Source organism: Salmo trutta, chromosome 28 (genome assembly GCF_901001165.1).
Source record: "Salmo trutta chromosome 28, fSalTru1.1, whole genome shotgun sequence".
In the NCBI taxonomy this organism is placed as follows: Eukaryota; Metazoa; Chordata; class Actinopteri; order Salmoniformes; family Salmonidae; genus Salmo; species Salmo trutta.
In genome coordinates, this window is record NC_042984.1 from 25,930,468 (window position 1) to 25,953,100 (window position 22,633).

At 40.1% G+C, this 22,633-nt stretch overlaps 1 protein-coding gene across 4 annotated transcripts in view; it reads right to left on the reverse strand.

Moving 5' to 3' along the window:
• The window catches only part of LOC115165874 (msx2-interacting protein), a 39,866-nt gene that overhangs the window by 12,780 nt on the left and 4,453 nt on the right, over positions 1-22,633 (reverse strand). For 2 of the 4 annotated variants that reach the window (XM_029719322.1, XM_029719320.1), the window contains exons 3-4: positions 16,170-16,775; positions 3,240-3,400 (exon numbers count right to left, since the gene is read on the reverse strand). In XM_029719322.1, coding sequence (XP_029575182.1) covers positions 3,240-3,400; positions 16,170-16,775 — 767 coding nt within the window. Of the gene's footprint in view, positions 1-3,239; positions 3,401-16,169; positions 16,776-20,740; positions 22,632-22,633 lie in introns of those variants that run through there. The other 2 variants (XM_029719323.1, XM_029719321.1) reach the window with 2 other exon arrangements.

Below are 22,633 nucleotides of genomic sequence, written 5' to 3' on the forward strand. Positions count from 1 at the left end.
CCCCTTCACTTTTTCCACATTTTCTTATGTTACAGCCTTATTCTAAAATGGATTAAAACATTTGTTATCATCAATCTACACACAATACCCCATAATGACAAAGTGAAAACAGGTTTTTAGAAATGTTTGCAAATGTTTAAATAAAATATATATAAAAAAAAAAAAAAGTATTTACATACAGTTGAAGTCAGAAGTTTACATACACCTTAGCCAAATACATTTAAACTCAGTTTTTCACAATTCCTGACATTTAATCCTAGTAAAGATTCCCTGTCTTAGGTCAGTTAGGATCACCACTTTATTTTAAGAATGTGAAATGTCAGAATAATAGTAGAGAGAAGATTTATTTCAGCTTTTATTTCTTTCATCACATTCCCAGTGGGTCAGAAGTTTACATACTCTCGATTAGTATTTGGTAACATTACTTTTAAATTGTTTAACTTGGGTCAAACGTTTTGGGTAGCCTTCCACAAGCTTCCCACAATAAGTTGGGTGAATTTTCGTCCATTCCTCCTGACAGAGCTTGTGTAAGTAACTGAGTCAGGTTTGCAGGCCTCCTTGTTCGCACACGCTTTTTCAGTTCTGCCCAAAAATGTTCTATAGGATTGAGGTCAGGGATTTGTGATGGCCACTCCAATACCTTGACTTTGTTGTCCTTAAGCCCTTCTGCCACAACTTTGGAAGTATGCTTGGGGTCATTGTCCATTTTGAAGACCCATTTGCGACCAAGCTTTAACTTCCTGACTAATGTCTTGAAATGTTGCTTCAATGTATCCACATAATTTTCCTGCCTCATGATGCCATCTATTTTGTGCAGTGCACCAGTCCCACAACATGATGCTGCCACCCCCGTGCTTCATGGTTGGGATGGTGTTCTTCAGCTTGCAAGCCTCCCCCTTTTTCCTCCAAACATAATGATGGTCATTATGGCCAAACAGCTCTATTTTTGTTTCATCAGACCAGAGGACCTTTCTCCAAAAAGTACGATCTTTGTCCCCATGTGCAGTTGGAAACCGTAGTCTGGCTTTTTTATGAAGGTTTTGGAGGAGTGGCTTCTTCCTTGCTGAGCGGCCTTTCAGGTTATGTCCGTATAGCACTCGTTTTACTGTGGATATAGATACTTTTGTACCAGTTTCCTCTAGCATCTTCACAAAATACTTTGCTGTTGTTCTGGGATTGATTTTCACTTTTCGCACCAAAGTAAGTTAATCTCTAGGAGACAGAACGCGTCTCCTTCCTGAGCGGTATGACGGCTGCGTGGTCCCATACTTGCGTACTATTGTTTGTACAGATGAACGTGGTACCTTCAGACGTTTGGAAATTGCTCCCAAGGATGAACCAGACTTGTGGAGGTATACAATTTCTTTTCTGAGGTCTTGGCTGATTTCTTTTGGTTTTCCCATGATGTCAAGGAAAGAGGGACTGAGTTTGAAGGTAGGCCTTGAAATACATCCACAGGTACACCTCCAATTGACTGAAATTATGTCAATTAGCCTATCAGAAGCTTCTAGAGCCATGACATCATTTTCTGGAATATTCCAAGCTGTTTAAAGGCACAGTCAACTTAGTGTATGTACATTTCTGACCCACTGGAATTGTGAAACAGTGAAATAATCTGTCTGTAAACAATTGTTGGAAAAATTACTTGCGTCATGCACAAAGCAGATGTCCTAACTGACTTGCCAAAACTATAGTTTGTTAACAAGAAATTTGTGGAGTGGTTTACAGACAGATTATTCAAATTATACAGACTCCAACCTAAACGTATGTAAACTTCCGACTTCAACTGTAAGTATTCAGATCCTTTGCTATGAGACTCGAAATTGAGCTCCGGTGCATCCGGTATCCTTTGATCATCCTTGAGATGTTTATACAACTTGATTGGAGCCCACCTGTGGTAAATTCAATTGACTGGACATGATTTGGAAAAGCACACACCTGTCTATTGAAGGTCCCACAGCTGACAGTGCATGACAGAGCAAAAACCAAGCCATGAGGTCAGGGCAATTGTCCTTAGATCCCCGAGACAGGATTGTGTCAAGGCACAGCATTGAAGGTCCCCAAGAACACAATGGCCTCCATCATTCTTAAATGGAAGAAGTTTGGAACCCCCAAGACTCTTCCTAGAGCTGGCCGCCCGGCCAAACTGAGCAATCGGGGGAGAAGTGCTTAGGTCAGGGAGGTGACCAAGAACCCAATGGTCACTCTGACAGAGCTCTATAGTTCCTCTTTGGATATGGGAGAACCTTCCAGAAGGACAACAATCTTTGCAGCACTCCACCAATCTGGCCTTTATGGTAGAGTGGCCAGACTGAAGCCACTCCTCAGTAAAAGGCACATGACAGCCCGTTTGGAGTTTGCCAAAAGGCACATAAAGACTCTCAGACCATGAGAAACAAGATTCTCTGGTCTGATGAAACCAAGATTGAACTCTTTAGCCTGAATGCCAAGCGTCATATCTGGAGGAAACCTGGCACCATCCCTAGGGTGAAGCATGGTGGTGGCAGAATCATGCTGTGTGGATGTTTTTAGCAGCAGGGAGTGGGTGACTAGTCAGGATCGAGGTAAAGATGAACAGAGCAAAGTACAGAGAGATCCTTGATTAAAACATGCTCCAGAGTGCTCAGGACCTCAGACTGGAGCGAAGGTTCACCTTCCAACAGGACAACAACCCTAAGTACACAGCCAATACAATGCAGGAGTGGCTTCTCTGAATGTCCTTGAGTGGCCCAGCCAGAGCCCAGACTTGAACCTGATCCAACATCTCTAGAGAGACCTGAAAATAGCTGGGCAGCGACGCTCCCATTCCAAGCTGACAGAGCTTGAGGGGATCTGCAGAGAAACTCCCCAAATACAGGTGTGCCAAGCTTGTAGCATTATACCCAAGAAGACTCAAGGCTGTAATCGCTGACAAAGGTGCTTCAACAAAGTACTGAGTAAAAGTTTTCTTCGTCATTATGAGGTATTGTATGTAGATTGATGAGGGAAAAAAATATTAATCAATTTTAGAATAAGGCTGTAACGTAACAAAAAACGTGGAAAATGTCAAGGGGTCTGAATACTTTACGAATACACTGTACATAGTGACTAATTCATATCTGCAGTACAAAGAGCCTCAACAACAATGTCATTAACTCAACAAATGTAATTATTGCCAAATCCTAACATTGTATTGAACCTGTAGTCTAGACTAAACAATGTATGGTATATACACAGCAGAAAAGGGGTCAAATCCTCACCTGTAGAACGCACAGGAAGATTCTGGACCTTGACACCAAAACTTTTTCGAGGCTCATCCTTGTCAACGGCAGATAAAGCCAGAGCTGAAGGTGCGGAGATGGCAGCAGACTGAACTGAACGTGCTGGGGAGTCATCACTCGAACTACTGCTGGAATCACTGCTGCCGGAGAGGAACAGAGGCTTAATGGAAAATAGCATACTGTGAATGTCACAGAATCTCACATATCAGACATAAGAAGAGGAGTAAATCCCTGTAAAGAACTCTAATTCAGAAATGGTGTACTTTTGTCTGAACAATTCCAAAAGATTTTGATATAGCTCACAGATCTGATGTATATCGTAAACATCATCGATCCATTACACACTCAACAATCAGGTTTGTTTGAACAACCCTCTGTATGAGGTTGGAAATAATGAAGGTTAAACTAACATGAAGATATGTAATACCATTACTTGTCTTGCAGTGGCACTGTTATAGGCCCAATTCATCAACATGAAATTAAATCTGTTTTGATACGGGGTTTATTCTATTCATATGTTGAAGCAGAAAATTCTGCATAACCGTTCACCGGTTAATATACAAATTATCCCACGAGTGCATTAAGGCTTGAAATATTGGCCACCATTGTTCCAATTTCACAAAATGTTCAGCAGGTCGTGCCCATATGGATTTGAATCAAATCACCTTGACTAACAACCAAGGTTGGGAGAGTAGCATAGAACTACTACAATAGGGAAAATAGAGAGCAGTTTGGACGGAAGACCGCTCGTGCTGTTAAATCTGTGTTTGAAATTCACAACTCGACTGAGGGACCTTACAATGATATGTATGTGTGGGGTACAGAGATGAGTTAGTCATTCAAAAATCATGTTTAACACTATTATTGCACACACATGCAACTTAATATGTGACTTGTTAAGCACATTTTTACTCCTGAACTTGTTTAGGCTTGCCAAAGCAAAGGGGTTGAATACTTACTGACTCAAGACATTTCAGCTTTAAATTTTGTATTAATTTGAATAAAATTCAAAAAACAACTCCACTTTGACATTATGGGGTATCGTGTGTAGGGCAATGACAAAAAATCTAATTGAATCCATTTTAAATTCAGGCTAGAACACAACAAAATTTGGGAAAAGTCTAGGGGTGTGAATACTGTCTGAAGGCACTATATGTATACATGACCATTAAATATGTTCCCATTTGCAAGAATTTTCCCTTAATAGTACACCCCAATATTCCTTTCTCCATTTTTCAGCCTTCTCCCTGTCAATTGTTTCCTGCTGCTCCTCCTCCTTCTCTCAAACACTCCCAGAAGTGCTGCTAATGGAGCCTGGCCTGTGGGAGTGGGCAGGGAGCCAGCAGTGGCCAGAAATGTCCAGTTCCAACTGGATCTCACGGAGGGGGGAGCTATCACCCATACACAGAGGTAGGCAGTGAGAAAATGCACCAGCCATCTCCAAACATTCTCTGTAGCATTTCTCCCTGAAACCACATGTGCAGCAGAGTGCACACCCTGGTTTTCCAGAAATCCTGCTTATTCTCTCCTGATTCCGGGAATCATCCAACCGGGATATAGCGAAAATCAGGGAATTTATTGAACGTTTTCAGAATTCTGCAACCCTAGTCCTGTCATTACTAAATGTGTTGTGTGATATGTATTTGAATATTTTTTTTTTTTTTTTTTTTTTTTACACACAAGAACATTTGATTAATAAAATATTTAAATCCGTCATCTTCCTCAAATATAGTCCGGAGAATGAAGGGATGATGACGCACTCTCCGAGAGGAAGGGAATCTACTTTGATTGGTCATCAACTCATGGCTCACACACTTCATTCAGGATAAGTAGAGTTAACCTCGAGTTAGTCTTCCCCGGAGCAGGTTTGTTCTGAAGGATTTGTTGCCATAGAAATTGACCCGGCTAAAAGGTGAGCCACTTTGTGTCAGCAGTTATAACGAGTTGACCAAAGTTACCTCACTAACCCCTCGAGTGGCGCAGCAGTCTAAGGAACTGCATCTTAGTGCAAGAGGTGTCACTACAGTCCCTGGTTCAAATCCAGGTGGTATCACATCCGGCCATGATTGGGAGTCCCATAGGGCGGCGCACAATTGGCCCAGCGTCGTCCGGGTTTGGCTGAGGTAGGCCGTCATTGTAAATAAGAATTTGTTCTTAACTGACTTGCCTAGTTAAATAAAAAAATACAAAAAACAGATTCATAGTATAGGGCTCTGAGGCCAGAGTCACAAAACACTACTTACGAAAAAACGTAAGAAGTTTCTTATGGAAAAAAATAAGAAGTTCATATGATAGTTCGTAAGTGCATTTCTTAATTATCTTAGGAACTTCGTAAATATCCTTCCTAAGAACTTTGTAAATATCTTCTCATGTGGCATTGACATTAGTGACGTGCTTGAAATCAATAAATAAACCTGTGACAGGGATGATAGGATTTGGCTCATTATAATAAAGTGTTGATATTTCCATTTTATTATTTATCTGCTTTATGTCTCAAGAATATACATTTTTTAGTTGGCTCGCAAACCCTTTTTACACATTTTTCACACATTATAGCCATCAGACTAGTTATATCAAAAACAAAAATGGATAACCAAGAAAAGCACAAAACTTCAGCAAATAAGAGCTTGAATTGATGGTGGAGGAAATAACAGCCAGGAAAACGTTGCTGTTGGGGAGACTCGATAACTGCGGAGTCACTGCAGAGACCAAAAAGAGAGGATGGGTGAGAGTGGCCGAGTCTCTCTCTCCCGTCGGGGGTATGGCAAGGGAGTTAGCCAAGTTCTTCTTTCCAAATTGACGAGCTAACACTAGCTATTTAACACTTCTAGAATGTAGTAATATATTGTTAATTACTAGCTAGCTAGATAATGCGCGTTTAATTAGTTTTCTTGCTGTATTTAAATGTCCGGAAGCAGACTGTGGCAGTGGCGCAAGAAAATGTTCACGGTTACAAAAGTATCCAGTTGTCACAAGACAAGGGTTTAGCTGTCCTAAAGTTAAGTACTTTTCCACGAAGAAATCTTAAAACATTATTTTCAAGAATCCCATTTCTTCTTAACTTTTTTCTTAGGAAAAAACTTAAGAACATTTCCAATAACTTTATTGAGGAATAGCAACTTTGCTTAAAACTTCTACAGTAAGCCTTCCCTGTAGCTCAGTTGGTAGAGCATGGTGTTTGCAACACCAGGGTTGTGGGTTCGATTGCCACGGGGGGCCAGCACAGAAAAAAAACATATGATATGTATGAAATGTATGCATTCACTACTGTAAGTCGCTCTGGATAAGAGCGTCTGCTAAATGACTAAAATGTAAATGTAATGCAGTATCGGTGTCCCCCCCCCCCCCCCCCCCCTGCGGGACGGTTGAGCTAATGTGATTAGCCCAGGACATAGACATTTCTGATATGGGCAGAAAGCTTAAATTCTTGTTAATCTAACTGCACTGTCCAATTTACAGTAGCTATTACAGTGAAAGAATACCATGCTACTGTTTGTGGAGAGTGCACAGTTATGAACTTGAAAATGTATTAATAAACCAATTAAGCACATTTGGGCAGTGTTGATACAACATTTTGAACATAAATGCAATGCTTCATTGGATCAGTCTAAAACTTTGCACATACACTGTTGCTATCTAGTGGCCAAAATCTAAATAGCGCCTAGATTCCTAAGTCATACATTGGCCTTTCTCTTGCATTTCAAAGGTGATGAAATAAAAATAAAAAAAGATGCATGTTTTTTTCTTTGTATTATCTTTTACCAGATCTAATGTGTTATATTCTCCTACATTCATTTCACATTTCCACAAACTTCATAGTGTTTCCTTTCAAATGGTATCAAGAATATGCATATCCTTGCTTCAGGTCCTGAGCTACAGGCAGTTAGATTTGGGTATGTCATTTTAGGTGAAAATTCTTAAATACACTAGCCTATTAACCACGTTATGATTGACTTATTAGTCCTTGCTAGTTTGATTGTATTGACAAACCCATCCTTAAAGTTACATTCGTCCGTTTATGTCCAAAATATTGAGTTATTGAAACCGAAACAGTGCATCCCGAATAGAGGCAGCAAACAATGTACCAGGCCAGCTGTGATTTACAACCTGATAGCAATATGTTTTGGACTCCAATAAATGTATCGGTGAATTATATTAATCATGCATTGAACTGCATCGATCTATTCTGCCAACAATGCCTTAGTGCATGTCATGGAATGTTAAATCAAATAAAACCTACTTTTAAACCTCTTATAAAGTTGATTTTGAAGCATGAACTGGGAATTTGATATTTTTTACTAATTTAGTGATTGTTGGTTTGTTTTTTCTTTAATATTGCAAATAGATTGTAGCTTCCATCAATGTAATTGTCTGCATCATTCTCAACTCACCATATATTTTTTGGTAAATAAATATACATATTATTTTCCCCTAACCCTACACCAATGGACAACGACACTCAGGCTTTTACTTCCAACTTATACATACTAGATACATTTTACATGCAGCTACCTTCAACCCTTCCCATCTATCTCTGAAGACCATTCAGTTTGATTTCTATTTGCCATATACATTTAACTGTGGTGTTTAACAAAAGTTCTCAACCTATTTACATTTTACAGACAGTATATTTTACATTAGTTATCTTGTTGTTTTTAGTCCCACACTTCAGCTCCACTCAACCCCTCCCATCTATCGCTTAACACCATCCATTTTTTATTTATATTTGCCATATATTGTTCAACTGTGCTGTGATGTTTCACAAAATTTCTGAACCTTTCTATTGTCATAGCTTCTACAGATTGTAAATGTAACAATTTTTGCTAAAAGTATTATTATATTATTGATCGATTGACTATGACTTTCCAAAAGACTCAGCAGTGCTATTTGCAGAGTTAACTCCAGGTAAATTTTGCAATTTCTCAGCCATTCCTGTACCTGCGACCAAAAACAAGCTACATATGGACATTACGGGGCGGCAGCGTAGCCTAGTGGTTAGAGCGTTGGACCGAAAGGTTACAAGTTCAAATCCCCGAGCTGACAAGGTAGAAATCTGTCGTTCTGCCCCTGAACAAGGCAGTTAATCCACTATTCCTAGGCCGTCATTGAAAATAAGAATTTGTTCTTAACTGACTTGCCCAGTTAAATAAAGGTAAAATAAATTTTAAAAATTACCAAAACAAATGATCTAATGATTCTTTCCCTTCACGGGAAAATCTGCAGAGCTGGGATGGTTGTATCACCCATATATATATAAAAACATTCTATTGGTTGCAAGAATTTTGTAATAATTTAAATTGAGAAATTCTAAGTGTTGAATCCGGCGTCATTTTGGTTCATAAACCATGTGACATGGAATCGGTATATCAAAAATCTCTTCCCAACTATTTTACAATCTATATGGCACAGCTGTTTTTTTGTCCTTAAATGAAACTGGTATACTTTTTTATTCATCACAATTTTCTTTAACCAATTTTGGTCTTTAATGCAGGGCCGACAGACAAGTTCCTTATTTTTTACCCTTCCACTTTTGCGGTAAGGCTGCAATTAGTTGGTTGTAATTTTGGTTAGAGCAGACATTTGCATATATTTTGTGTGACATAACTCCAGCAGTCCTATTTATGATATAATTTACAATGATTATATCTTTTCTTTTTTAAAGAAAATAATGTTATTTTTAATAATGTTTGTTTTATTATTTGTTCTGTCATTTCTGGTGGATTAAACTGGAATTGCAACAAACTTTATATGACTTGTTTTAAAAATAGCAATATTTTGGAGATTCGGTTATTTGAAAATGAAATAAAGTGAGAGGTTGTAATCTGAATAAAGGGAAAAAGGCCATTCTTGAACATGGGGTGAGACATACTTACTAATCTGCTAGAGAGCCAGTTGAGATTTAATTATAACTTTTGCATGACTAAAGCCTTTAGTGAGAGGTCTAATGCTTTAATATTTATCATTTCTGTCCTCCGAATTTATATTCATCACATAAATAGGCCCGTTTAATTTTGTGTGGCTTGCCGTTCCAAATAAAATTGAATATTTTTGCTCATATAATAAAATTTTAAAAAACAGGTCACTAGGTGTAGGCCTGGCCATAAGTAAATATGTAAACAGGGATATGACTAAAGACTTAAATCAGGGTGATTTCTCCACAAATAGCAAGATCTTATCTATTTTTGCTAACTTTCTATTAACATTTATTTTAGTGAGATCATTTCTTTCTTTCGGGATATGAATACAGAGTATTTCCACATCCCCATCAGACCATTTTATTATTAAACTACACGGTAATGTCTGTTTGTTTCATATCTGCAAGTAGTTAAAACACTGTCAATTCCAACTTAAGTGCCATCTGTTGAGTACCTGGTCCAGAAGATCTGAGCGCTCATTTCAGCGGCCCAATTACAGTGCATTCGGAAAGTATTCAGACCCCTTGACATTTTCCAAATGTTGTTACTTTACCGTCTTATTCTAAAATGTATTAAATTATTTATTTTTTCATCCTCATCAATCTACACACAATACCCTATAATGACAAAGCAAAAACTGGTGTGACATTTTTGCTAATATATAAAAAAATGTAAACTGATATATCACATTTACATAGGTATTCAGACCCTTTACACAGTACTTTGTTGAAGCACCTTTGGCAGTAATTACAGCCTTGAGTCTTCTTGGGTATGACATTACAAGCTTGGCACGCCTGTTTTTGGGGAGTTTCTCCCATTCTTCTCTGCAGATTCTCAAGCTCTGACCGGTTCATATTTCCCTCGATCCTGGCTAGTCTCCCAGTCCCTGCTGCTGAAAAACATCCCTCACAGCATGATGCTGCCACCAACATTCTTCACCGTAGGGATGGTGCCAGGTTCCCTCCAGACGTGACACTTGGCATTCTGGCCAAAGAGATCAATCTTGGTTTCATTTGACCAGATAATCTTGTTTCGCATGGCCTGTCCTTTAGGTGCCTTTTGGCAAACTCCAAGCGGGCTGTCATGTGCATTTTGCTGAGGAGAGGCTTCCGTCTGGCCACTCTACCATAACGGCCTGATTGATGAAGTGCTGCAGAGATGGTTGTCCTTCTGGAAGGTTCTCCCATCTCCACAGAGGAATTCAGGAGCTCTGTCAGAGTGACCATTGGGTTCTTGGTTACCTCCCTGACCAAAGCCCTTGTCCCCCGATTGCTCAGTTTGATCGGGCAGTCAAACTTCTTCCAATTAAGACTGATGGAAGCCACTGTGCTCGTGGGGAACATCAATACTGCAGAAATGTTTTGGTACCCTTCCCCAGATCTTTGCCTCAACAAAATCCTGTCTCAGAGCTCAACGGACAATTCCTTTGACCTCATGGCTTGGTTTTTACTCTGACATGCACTGTCAACTGTGGGACATTATATACAGTTGAAGTCGGATGTTTACATACACCTCTACCAAATACATTTGAAGTCAGTTTTTCACAATTCCTGACATTTAATCCTAGTAAGAATTCCCTGTCTTAGGTCAGTTAGGATCACCACTTTATTTTAAGAATGTGAAATGTCAGAATAATAGTAGAGAGAATTATTTATTTCAGCTTTTATTTCTTTCATCACATTCCCAGTGGGTCAGAAGTTTACATACACTCAATTAGTATTTGGTAGCATTGCCTTTAAATTGTTGAACTTGGGTCAAACGTTTTGGGTAGCCTTCCACAAGCTTCCCAAAATAAGTTGGGTGAATTTTGGCCCATTCCTCCTAACAGAGCTGATGTAACCGAGTCTTTTTAGGCCTCGATGCTCGCACACGCTTTTCAGTTCTGCCCAAAAAGTTCTATGGGATTGAGGTCAAGGCTTTGTGATGGCCACTCCAATACCTTGACTTTGTTGTCTTTAAGCCATTTTGCCACAACTTTGGAAGTATGCTTGGGGTCATTGTCCATTTGGAAGACCCATTTGCGACCAAGCTTGAACTTCCTGACTGATGTCTTGAGATGTTGCTTCAATATATCCACATAATTTTCCTGCCTCATGATGCCATCTATTTTGTGCAGTGCACTAGTCCTCTCCTGCAGCAAAGCACCACCACAACATGATGCTGCCACCCCCGTGCTTCACGGTTGGGATGGTGTTCTTCGGCTTCCAAGCCTCTCCCTTTTCCCTCCAAACATAACAATGGTCATTATGGCCAAACAGTTCCATTTTTGTTTCATCCGACCAGAGGACATTTCTCCAAAAAGTATGATATTTGTCCCCATGTGCAGTTGCAAACCGTAGTCTGGCTTTTTTATGGAGGTTTTGGAGGAGTGGCTTCTTCCTTGCAGAGCGGCCTTTCAGGTTATGTCGATATAGGACTCGTTTTACTGTGGATATAATACTTTTGTACTTGTTTCCTCCAGCATCTTCACAAGGTCCTTTGCTGTTGTTCTGGGATTGATTTGCACTTTTCACACCAAAGTACGTTCATCTCTATGAGACAGAATGTGTCTCCTTCCTTAGCAGTATGACGGCTGCGTGGTCCCATGGTGTTTATACTTGCGTACTATTGTTTGTACAGGTGAACGTGGTACCTTCAGGCGTTTGGAAATTGCTCCCAAGGATGAACCAGACTTGTGCAGGTCAATTGACTCAAATGATGTCAATTAGCCTATCAGAAGCTTCTAAAGCCATGACATCATTTTCTGGAACTTTTCAAGCTGTTTAAAGGCACAGTCAACAAAGTGTATGTAAACGTCTGACCCACTGAAATTGTGATACAGTGAATTATAAGTGAAATAATCCATCTGTAAACAATTGTTGGAAAAATGTGTTGTGTCATGCGCAAAGTAGATGTCCTAACCGACTTGCAAAAACTTTAGTTTGTTAACAAGACATTTTTGGAGTAGTTGAAAAACGAGTTTTAATGATGCCAACCTAAGTGTATGTAAACTTCCGACTTCAACTGTAGGTCCCACAGTTGTGTGCCTTTCCAAACTATGTCCAATCAATTGAATTTACCACAGGTGGACTCCAATAAAATTGTAGAAACATCTCAAGGATGATCAATGGAAACAGGATGCACCTGAGCTCAATTTTGAGTCTCATAGCAAATGGTCTGAATACTTGTGTTAAAAATGAGAAGAAAAAAACAGTTTTCGTTTGTCATTATGGGGTATTGTGTGTAGATTGAAGAGGATTTAGAAAAATTAAATACATTTTAGAATAAGGCTGTAACGTAACAAAAATGTGAAAAAGTGGTCTGAATACTACAAAACCTCTCTCATCGTCACTCAACGCCTAGGTTTACCTCCACCGTATTCACATCCTACATCCTCCCTTGTCTGTACATTATGCCTTGAGTCTATTCTTCCGCGCCCAGAAACCTGTTCCTTTTACACTCTGTTCCGAACGCACTAGACGACCAGTTCTTATAGCCTTTAGACGTACCCTTAGCCTACTCCTCCTCTGTTCCTCTGGTGATGTAGAGGTTAATCCAGGCCCTGCAGCGCCTAGCTCCACTCCCCAGGCACTCTCATTTGTTGACTTCCGTAACCGTAAAAAGCCTTGGTTTCATGCATGTTAACATTAGAAGCCTCCTCCCTAAGTTTGTTTTACTCACTGCTTTAGCACACTCCGCCAACCAGGATGTCCTAGCAGTGTCTGAATCCTGACTTAGGAAGGCTGAAATTTCCATCCCTAACTATAACATTTTCTGACAAGATAGAACTGCCAAATGGGGCGGAGTGGCAATCTACTGCAGAGACAGCCTGCAGAGTTCTGTCATACTATCCAGGTCTGTGCCCAAACAATTCGAGCTTCTACTTCTAAAAATCCACCTTTCCAGAAACAAGTCTCTCACCGTTACCACTTGTTATAGACCACCTTCTGCCCCAGCTGTGCCCTGGACACCATATGTGAATTGATTGCCCCCCATCTATCTTCAAAGTTCGTACTGTTAGGTGACCTAAACTGGGACATGCTTAACACCCCGGCTGTCCCACAATCTAAGCTAAATAACCTCAATCTCACAAAAAGTTTCAATGAACCTACCAGGTACAACCTCAAATCTGTAAACACGGGCACCCTCATAGAGATCATCCTGACAAACCTGCCCTCCAAATACACCTCTGCTGTCTTTAACCAGGATCTCAGCGATCACTGCCTCATTGCCTGTGTCTGTAATGGGTCTGCGGTCAAACGACCACCCCTCATCACTGTCAAACGCTCCCTAAAACACTTCAGCGAGCAGGCCTTTCTAATCGACCTGGCCCAGGTATCCTGGAAGGATATTGACCTCATTCCGTCAGTAGAGGATGCCTGGTTATTCTTTAAAAGTGCTTTCCTCACCATCTTAAATAAGCATGCCCCATTCAAAAAATCTAGAACCAGGAACAGATATAGCCCCTGGCTCACTCCAGACCTGACTGCCCTTGACCAGCACAAAAACATCCTGTGGCGTACTGCATTAGCATCAAATAGCCCCTGCGATATGCAACTTTTCAGGGAAGTTAGGAACCAATATACACAGGCAGTTAGGAAAGCAACGGATAGCTTTTTCAAACAGATAATTGACAATTTCAATAAGCATTTTTCTATGGCTGGCCATGCTTTCCACCTGGCTACCCCTACCCCGGTCAACAGCCCCCCCCCCCCCACAGCAACTTGCCCAAACCTCCCCCATTTCTCCTTCACCCAAATCAAGATAGCTGATGTTCTGAAAGAGTTGCAAAATCTGGACCCCAACAAATCAGCTGGGCTAGACAATCTGGACCCTCTCTTTCTAAAATTATCCGCCGCAATTGTTGCAACCCCTATTACTAGCCTGTTCAACCTCTCTTTCGTATCGTCCGAGATCCCCAAAGATTGGAAAGCTGCAGGGTTCATCCCCCTCTTCAAAAGGGGGAAACACTCTAGACCCAAATTGTTACAGACCTATATCTATTCTACCCTGTCTTTCTAAGGTCTTTGAAAGCCAAATTAACAAACAGATCACAGACTATTTCGAATCCCACCGTACCTTCTCTGCTATGCAATCTGGTTTCTGAGCTGGTCGTGGGTGCACCTCAGCCACGCTCAAGGTCCTAAACGATATCATAACCGCCATCGATAAAAGACAATACTGTGCAGCCGTATTCGTCGACCTGGCCAAGGCTTTCGACTCTGTCAATCACCACATTCTTATCGGCAGACTCAACAGCCTTGGTTTCTCAAATGACTGCCTCGCCTGGTTCACCAACTACTTCTCAGACAGAGTTCAGTGTGTCAAATCGGAGGGTCTGTTGTCCGGACCTATGGCAGCCTCTATGGGGGTGCCACAGGGTTCAATTCTCGGGCCGACTCTTTTCTCTGTATACATCAATGATGTCGCTCTTGCTGCTGGAGATTCTCTGATCCACCTCTACGCAGACGACACCATCCTGTATACTTCTGGACGAGCTTCAATGCCATACAACTCTCCTTCCATGGCCTCCAACTGCTCTTAAATGCAAGTAAAACTAAATGCATGCTCTTCAACCGATCGCTGCCCACACCTGCCCGCCCGTCCAGCATCACTACTCTGGAAGGTTCTGGCTTAGAATATGTGGACAATTACAAATACCTAGGTGTCTGGTTAGACTGTAAACTCTCCTTCCAGACTCACATTACGCATCTCCAATCCAAAATTAAATCTAGAATCGGCTTCCTATTTCGCAAAACAAAGCATCCTTCACTCATGCTGCCAAACATACCCTCGTAAAACTGACTATCGTACCGATCCTTGACTTCGGCGATGTCATTTATAAAATAGCCGCCAACACTCTACTCAGCAAATTGGATGCAGTCTATCACAGTGCCATCCGTTTTGTCACCAAAGCCCCATATACTACCCACCACTGCGACCTGTATGCTCTCGTTGGCTGGCCCTCGCTTCATTTTCGTCGCCAAACCCACTGGCTCCAGGTCAACTATAAGTCTTTGCTAGGTAAAGCCCCGCCTTATCTCAACTCACTGGTCTCCATAGTAGCACCCACCCGTAGTACACACTCCATCAGGTATATTTCACTGGTCACCCCCAAAGGCAATTCCACGATTGGCCGCCTTTCCTTCCAGTTCTCTGCTGCCAATGACTGGAACGAATTGCAAAAATCACTAAAGCTGGAGACTCATATCTCCCTCACTAACTTTAAGCACCAGCTGTCAGAGCAGCTCACAGATCACTGCACCTGTACATAGCCCATCTGTAAATAGCCCAGCCAACTACCTCATCCCCATACTGTTTTTTTTTGTTCCTTTGCGCCCCAGTATCTCTACTTGCACATTAATCTTCTGCACATCTATCACTCCAGTGTTTAATTGCTGAATTGTAATTATTTCGCCACCATGGCCTATTTATTGCCTTACCTCCCTTATCTTACCTCATTTGCACACACTGTACAAATACTTATTTTCTATTGTGTTATTGACTGTATGTTTGTTTATTCCATGTGTAACTCTTTGTTGTTGTTTGTGTCGCACTGCTTTGCTTTATCTTGGCCAGGTCGCAGTTGTCAATGAGAACTTGTTCTCAACTAGCCTACCTGGTTAAATAAAGGTGAAAGATTTTTTTTTTTTAAAGAGCATGCAAAGCTGTCATCAAGGCAAAGGGTGGCTACTTTGAAGAATCTCAAATATAAAATATATTTTGATTTGTTTAACACTTTTTTGTTTACTACATGATTCCATATGTGTTATTTCATAGTTTATGTCTTCACTATTATTCTACACTGTAGAAAATATTAAAAATAAAGAGAAACCCTTGAATGAGTAGGTGTGTCCAAACTTTTGACTGGTACTGTATATATTTTTACTTTTTTGACCAATCAAAAGTGGAGCGCCTCCTCTAATGGACGAGCCGCTACTGAGAGACATCATATAATAAACTACAGGGGACAGAATGCATGACAGTGAAACTGATGAGTACTCGCTCTACCTACCTGCCACTGGTGCTGCTGCTGGTGCTGCTGACAGAGTTGGAACTGGAGGAACGGCTGCGAGAGCCGGAGCCACTGTGGGAGCGGGGAGGCCAGGATGCTGGACTCGCCAACCTTTGTGGAGAGAGGTTACGTGAATGTGAAGAGTGTGGAGACCGGCTGCGACTGTCGTGGTAAGATCGATCTCCACGTCGACCCCGCTCTTCTTGGTATAGATCCCTGTGAACTATGCTGCCCAGTATAAAGGGTTCTCTGGCACGAGTATCATATTGAGGCTCTGGTGTATCAAAGTGGCTCGGGCTCCGGCTATGTGAACGATAATATCCCACACCAACCGATGAAGATCCTCCACTTCCTCCAGCCACAGCCCCAGCCCCACCACCTGTTCCACAGGCACTGACGCAAGTACCTACAACTCCTCCACTGACCCCTGCAGAGCCAGCCCCAACACCTCCACTGGCAGTGCTAGAGCCAGTGTTAAGCATTCTCTCCCTGGTATCTCTGTAATAGTCTGAGTCGTAGTGACGCTGCCGGTCAAAGCTACTGCCAGCACGCTCGTGATGTCCGTAGGCACTGTTATCATATGCTCGATCCCGACTTTCAGCAGTCCTGAGTGACAGGGAGAGGGATGGAAGGAGGAAATGGAGAGAGTGAGAGAGAGAGAGAGAGAGAGAGAGAGAGAGAGAAACACATTAGGCTTTTTGACACTAATTAGTAGTCAACTAGTTGAGCTTTACAAGGTGGTAAATAAAAGTGTCAGGCTATCAAATAACTAAGACAGCAGTCAAGTTGAGTGTTCAAAGGGTGTTTCTGTTTATTTGAGACTTAAAATATACAGTAAACATATCAATTGATATCATACTTTACTTATTAGATATTTGTAAACATTTCTCATTAATTCATATTGCTCATAATATTTTGTAGAATTTGTCACTTTTATGCAGATACTTTCTGATTTCTATCTAAATTAAATTGAACAACTACTAACTAGGCACGGCGATTAATCTTTCACTTGTTTGTGATTTATTTTCCCTAGTATTTGACAAACATCCAAATCTTCTCAATTGGAAAATGTCATGAAAACTAGATAAAAGGAGTAGATATTTTGGACATGGAATTACATATGCTCGACAGAAAAGCAGAATGAAAATAAAACTAGTTTCTATATAATTCTCATGACCCACACAATAGAGAGCACAACCGGATGTGGAAAAACAAGAGTCTGGAGACTTCAATGGATGCAGTGCTAAAACCTAACGTTATTAAAATATATATATATATATCCTATTCTGGACAGCACAATTTGTTATGTTATCTTTTAAGTAAATTCACAGGGCTAGCTGCTAGCTAGAAAGATACCGCGCGTATCCATAATCAATTATGTAATCAGTACAATACAGAAGTTTCTGAAGATTATCCTGCAAGATACTGCAACTTGCTATCTAAAGTAGAAAATCACCAGACCTCCTAACTGGTAGCTTGTCAAGGTGTGACAGCCTTCATCTATGTCGGAATGGCCTAAAACACCAATTGAAATATTTAATGTACACTGAAATTGATTGATATGCACTGCTCTGATAACTAATTAATAGAATTGTACTAATTTATGTTCTTATAGCAGGTACACCACCACCTCAATAAGGAGGCAGTTGGGGTCCATAAAAAATGCATGAGTTTGCGAAGTGGTGAATTATCAACAAATATTTTAAAATGGTGTGAATTAAGGCAGAGGAATAAAAAAGCCCAATTCATGCCTACTTAAAAATGGAACAGCTTACAATGTAGCGAACACACTTAGATGATTAATTCCCTTTTTCATACATATGAGATTAATCTGTGACTTATTGAGACGCAGTTTAAAAGGGGCTGGCGGTGTAACTTCTGCTTTGCTTGAGTCTATGAATCTCAAAGAAACCAAAGTATAACTAATATACAATCTAATTGAAATTATAAACTGGGTGATTCGAGCACTGAATGCTGATTGGCTGACAGCCGTGGTATATCAGATCGTATACCACGGGTATGACAAAATATTTATTTTTACTGCTCTAATTACGTTGGTAACCAGTCTATAATAGCAATAAGGCACCTCTGGGGTTTGTGGTATAGGGCCAATATACCTCGGCTAAGGATTGTATCCAGGCACTCCGCGTTGTGTCGTGAAAAGAACATCCCTTAGCCGTGGTATATTGGCCATAGACCACACCCCCTTGCGTCTGATACATAGCTAGCTGTAAAATAAAGCTTTACCATAACTTCCTTTCTGAATAAAGTGATGAGTATGATGGAAGTCTAAATGATTGGTTAGTCACAATTAGAAAGTTTCAAAACCTAATGTTACTTTAAGAAGAATGGCCAATGGGGCATTTCCCGAATTGCAAAATACAATATAGTACTGCCTGTTCTCAAACTGGTGGAGTGGATCTTCCTTCAAAACAAAATAGATTTTTTGCGTAATTAAGTGACTTTTCAAAAATTTATTTATAAGAGATAGTTTGGATTAGAGTGTTTGCTAGTTGTTTTAGATACATTATGTAGCTAAAAGGCTGTGAACCCAAAACATTTTCTGAATGAGGTTTAGGTATTAAGTAGAAAAATACATATGAAAACCATTCTGGGTGAAACAAAAACAGTCAACTTAAGTGGAAAAACAATTTATTTGCAATGAGCTATTACTTAACAATTGAGCCCACTAGCCTTTTTTCTGTTAGCAAATACATACATATTTATGTTTTCAGGTAGATTTGAATGGCTGCATGATGACATGTTTGGACAATAGAGCTATATAGAGGACTCCTCTTTGTATCTGTGTCATTATACCATCTGTGATAGCCTCAATGGTGCTGCACATGCCATCTTTATTTTGAAGTAGTATATTTTCTTCTTCACGATTGGCTGATCCCTCCTGATGACATGGTTGGACATGACTCCAACAAGGTCACCATGAGAGATGTCAATGAAGTTGTAAGTCCCACCCAGTTGACTAAATTAAAATGGTGGAAGCCCTCAATGGCACTGCCCATGCTAATACAGCCTTATGGTCACTAGAGGCCTCTATCATTCTCTATGGTAGGGGTCCAACTGGTGGCTGGTTTTATATGCCTGCCCCCCCCTCCCCCCCAAGTTTCTGAGCAAATATTTGTATTTATTTATTTATTATTGGACATAAAATATTTAAAAACACCAGGAAATCAGCTCCAAGCGATTTTAAATGTTGGAAATGTGTTCCCAATTATTCCCAAGCATAACAGAGACTCGTGATCGTATACAAATGCAAGCAAGATTTGAAATTATTATCTTTTAGTCGAATATCATATTACATCTTTTTGGGCTTCTTGCGGTCAATTTGCAGTCTACAAATTATTTGAAATTATGTTCCGGCCCCCTGACCATCCACTCAACAATAAAATCGGCCCGCAGCAAAATCTAGTTGATGATCTCTGCTCTATGGTTTGGACGCACACTTTTGTGAACTCCTCCATGTAGATATTTGCAACTATGCTGTTTAGTCCAAATCTGGACAGAACCGCATTAACCTATTTTGGGACTTTCTGAATATTTTAATCTCAAATGTGTGTACAATGCCAGTGTCTCCATTGTCCTGACACTCATGGAATTTGAATTATTCATGATTCCTAAAATAATTCAACCTATTAAGGCAGGATTTTTATCTATAATTGTTTGTTACCATCACATGCTGGTACTGTATACAGCGAGCGGATTGCTAGCTAGCTACTGTAGTAGGTGTGTTGCTGTCAAGTGCATGCACTGCCCATAGCCATAAGGAATAACGGTTCTTTGGTTCTTTAGCTACTTTGTGGCTGCCAGTATCATGTAAAAACTGTGAGGTTAGTGTGAATATGTCATGCTACCAACAAAAAATTCTAATAATCGCAGTTCTCTGATTTTACATGCAACATTGTAAATTGTGACAATTAGGGTCGCTGAAGCCAATGGATCATTTGGCTTTCAGTATAAATTCTACATCAGGAATCTGTTCCTGGACTTATCCTGCTCTTGGGCTCAGAAAAAAAAGGACTTGACCACAAGTTTCCAAGGTTAGGCTACTAACGATCATGTAGCAAGACCAAATGAGAGACTAGCTATCTAAACATTGGCATAAACCCTTTAGTGGTGGCAAATCTGACAGTAAAATGTAATATACAATAGCAATTCAAATTGGGTTGAATATAATCAGATTTTGATTAACTGATACAACTATTAAATCTGACATAATTGTTCATGGTTTAAAAAGCATTCAGAGGAGGTGCATGATTCCTTCTCTGTTTACCATGATCTAAACTGTATCTACATTTTTCACTTTAATGTGAAAAATGCCTCAGCAAAGTGGTACTATTGACTAGGGAGAGCAGGGATTATGAGCTGGGAAGTGGGCAGGGTAGGTTCAAGGTGAGGGGAGACAGCAGGTAAAAAGTAAAGACTTTGCAAATAACAACAAGCAGTTAAACAGTATGTTTAACAGCTACTTCTGTTAGTGAAAAATATGGAGAGACAGGGGTTCAAACTAGGGGTTAGAGAGAACAGCTAAAATACACAGGGCAGGATATACCAACCTTTTGAGACAGCGGTAACCCGACCTACAATTCCAAATACAATCTAGGGAGACAGAACTTTGTGAGCAAAAAAAGGAAAAACCATAGGGTGGGCATAAAAATGTATCAAAAACATTCTGGTAGGTTTATGTTCAAACAAAAGTCTTTGCAGCCAAGATAATAAATTATTCCAAGCAGATGTTTGCGGTGTTAATTCCAAAAAGAGTCAATGTAAAAATATATCCACAGAGAAAAGCACACAATATAGGTAGGTTTATGTTCAAAATAGTAATCCACGTCAGTATGGCAGGAATCCTCACTTGCTTTGATCAGATAATCCAAAAATCAAATCCAATTGTAACAAGATTTTGCTGTGGTGGAAAATAGTCATAGGACTAAACTATCCTTTCAGAAATGGTTACATAAAACGTAACTGATAAAAATAAAATCATGGAAAATGAGGCTACAGAGTCCAGTCAAATCAAGAAATGATATCCAATTGTCCAGCTTCTGTAAACAGTGCTCTATTGATACCCTATGAGCAATGAGTCTGGAACATCATGGCACACGATTTTATGGAAAAGTCTTTCATCTTCATCTTTAATAGTCCGCCACATTCTGTATGCAAAATTGAGCAATAGTCCAACTAGATCCATTGAAGCAAAAATTATCTGACCGTAACACAGTTTACCTGTCAGAAGTAATCCAGTTCACCCAATGATTCTCCCGAACATGTACAGTTCCCTTAAAGGCAGTAGGCTTATTCTTTGGGAAGAAGTTGACAGGATGATGTGTGTTCTGATTCTGGGAAAAATTGTATCCAAGGATGGACAGATGTAGTTCCACATTCAGGAGGCAGGTAATCCAATGACAGAAGACAGGTAGCCCCATATTTCCATGTAATTGTATTGATTTGTATGATCCAAAAATAGTCCAAACCTCTAATAAATTATTATGTTTAATGCGTCCCCCTACATCCATTGGACAGTCTCACTCTTTCAAGAGCAAAAATATGAAAAAATGTATTTGAACCACCAACAAAATTAAATTAGAAGTCAAAAAAAGTATTTGTAATTTGCTCAACATTTCTGTCATTTCTCTACAAAGTTGATCAACAGTAGAGGTCTCCCAGAATTTAATTCTTAAAACCTGAAACAAAACATAATCCCACACAAAACCGGAAAACCCATAACTTTATTGAATGATAGAATATCCTTTTGTGATTGGCCAGTTTTAATCCAACGGGAATACATATCCGGTTTAGGTTATCCACATGACTCCGGACCACAAGGGAAGTGATGCATTTGAAAACACCACTGGAATGGGTGCAGAATGATCGAGAACCCAATTTCTACTAACCCAAAAACGAATTAATGCATCTTTAATATGCAAATATGTATTCTTGGTTGAATTGTTATACAAAAATGACCCATTAATCCACCAAGGAGGGCATGGTACTCCAGATCAGGGCGATCCCAGGGAAGGCCGCTGGAACAAACTCTCTCCAGCATCCATTAATCCCGGGAATTTTACGATATCCAATATGCCCCATACTCTCTGCAAATGGGATATCCACCTCACAGGAATGTTTACGTTTACAAAGATAATACCCAACAGCCAATACGCTATTTACTACACACATAGAAATACAATTGTGTGCATGATGTACATACATGCTCATTTACAGTATATCTTGGTGTCTACCATATCAATCCATGAGCGATGGCGACGCTCTGAGGACTTTGGAAGGGATGCCTACAGATTTATTCCTGCGTATGAACTTCTTTTATTTTCCCCTCATTTTCCTCTTTAACCCCCAAACAAGTAAATGAATAGATTGTGGAATATGCTTGGGGGTAAGGCATTACAAGAAACCAAGTTCCCCCTGCGTTCAGAGAAACTTTGTCCACTTAC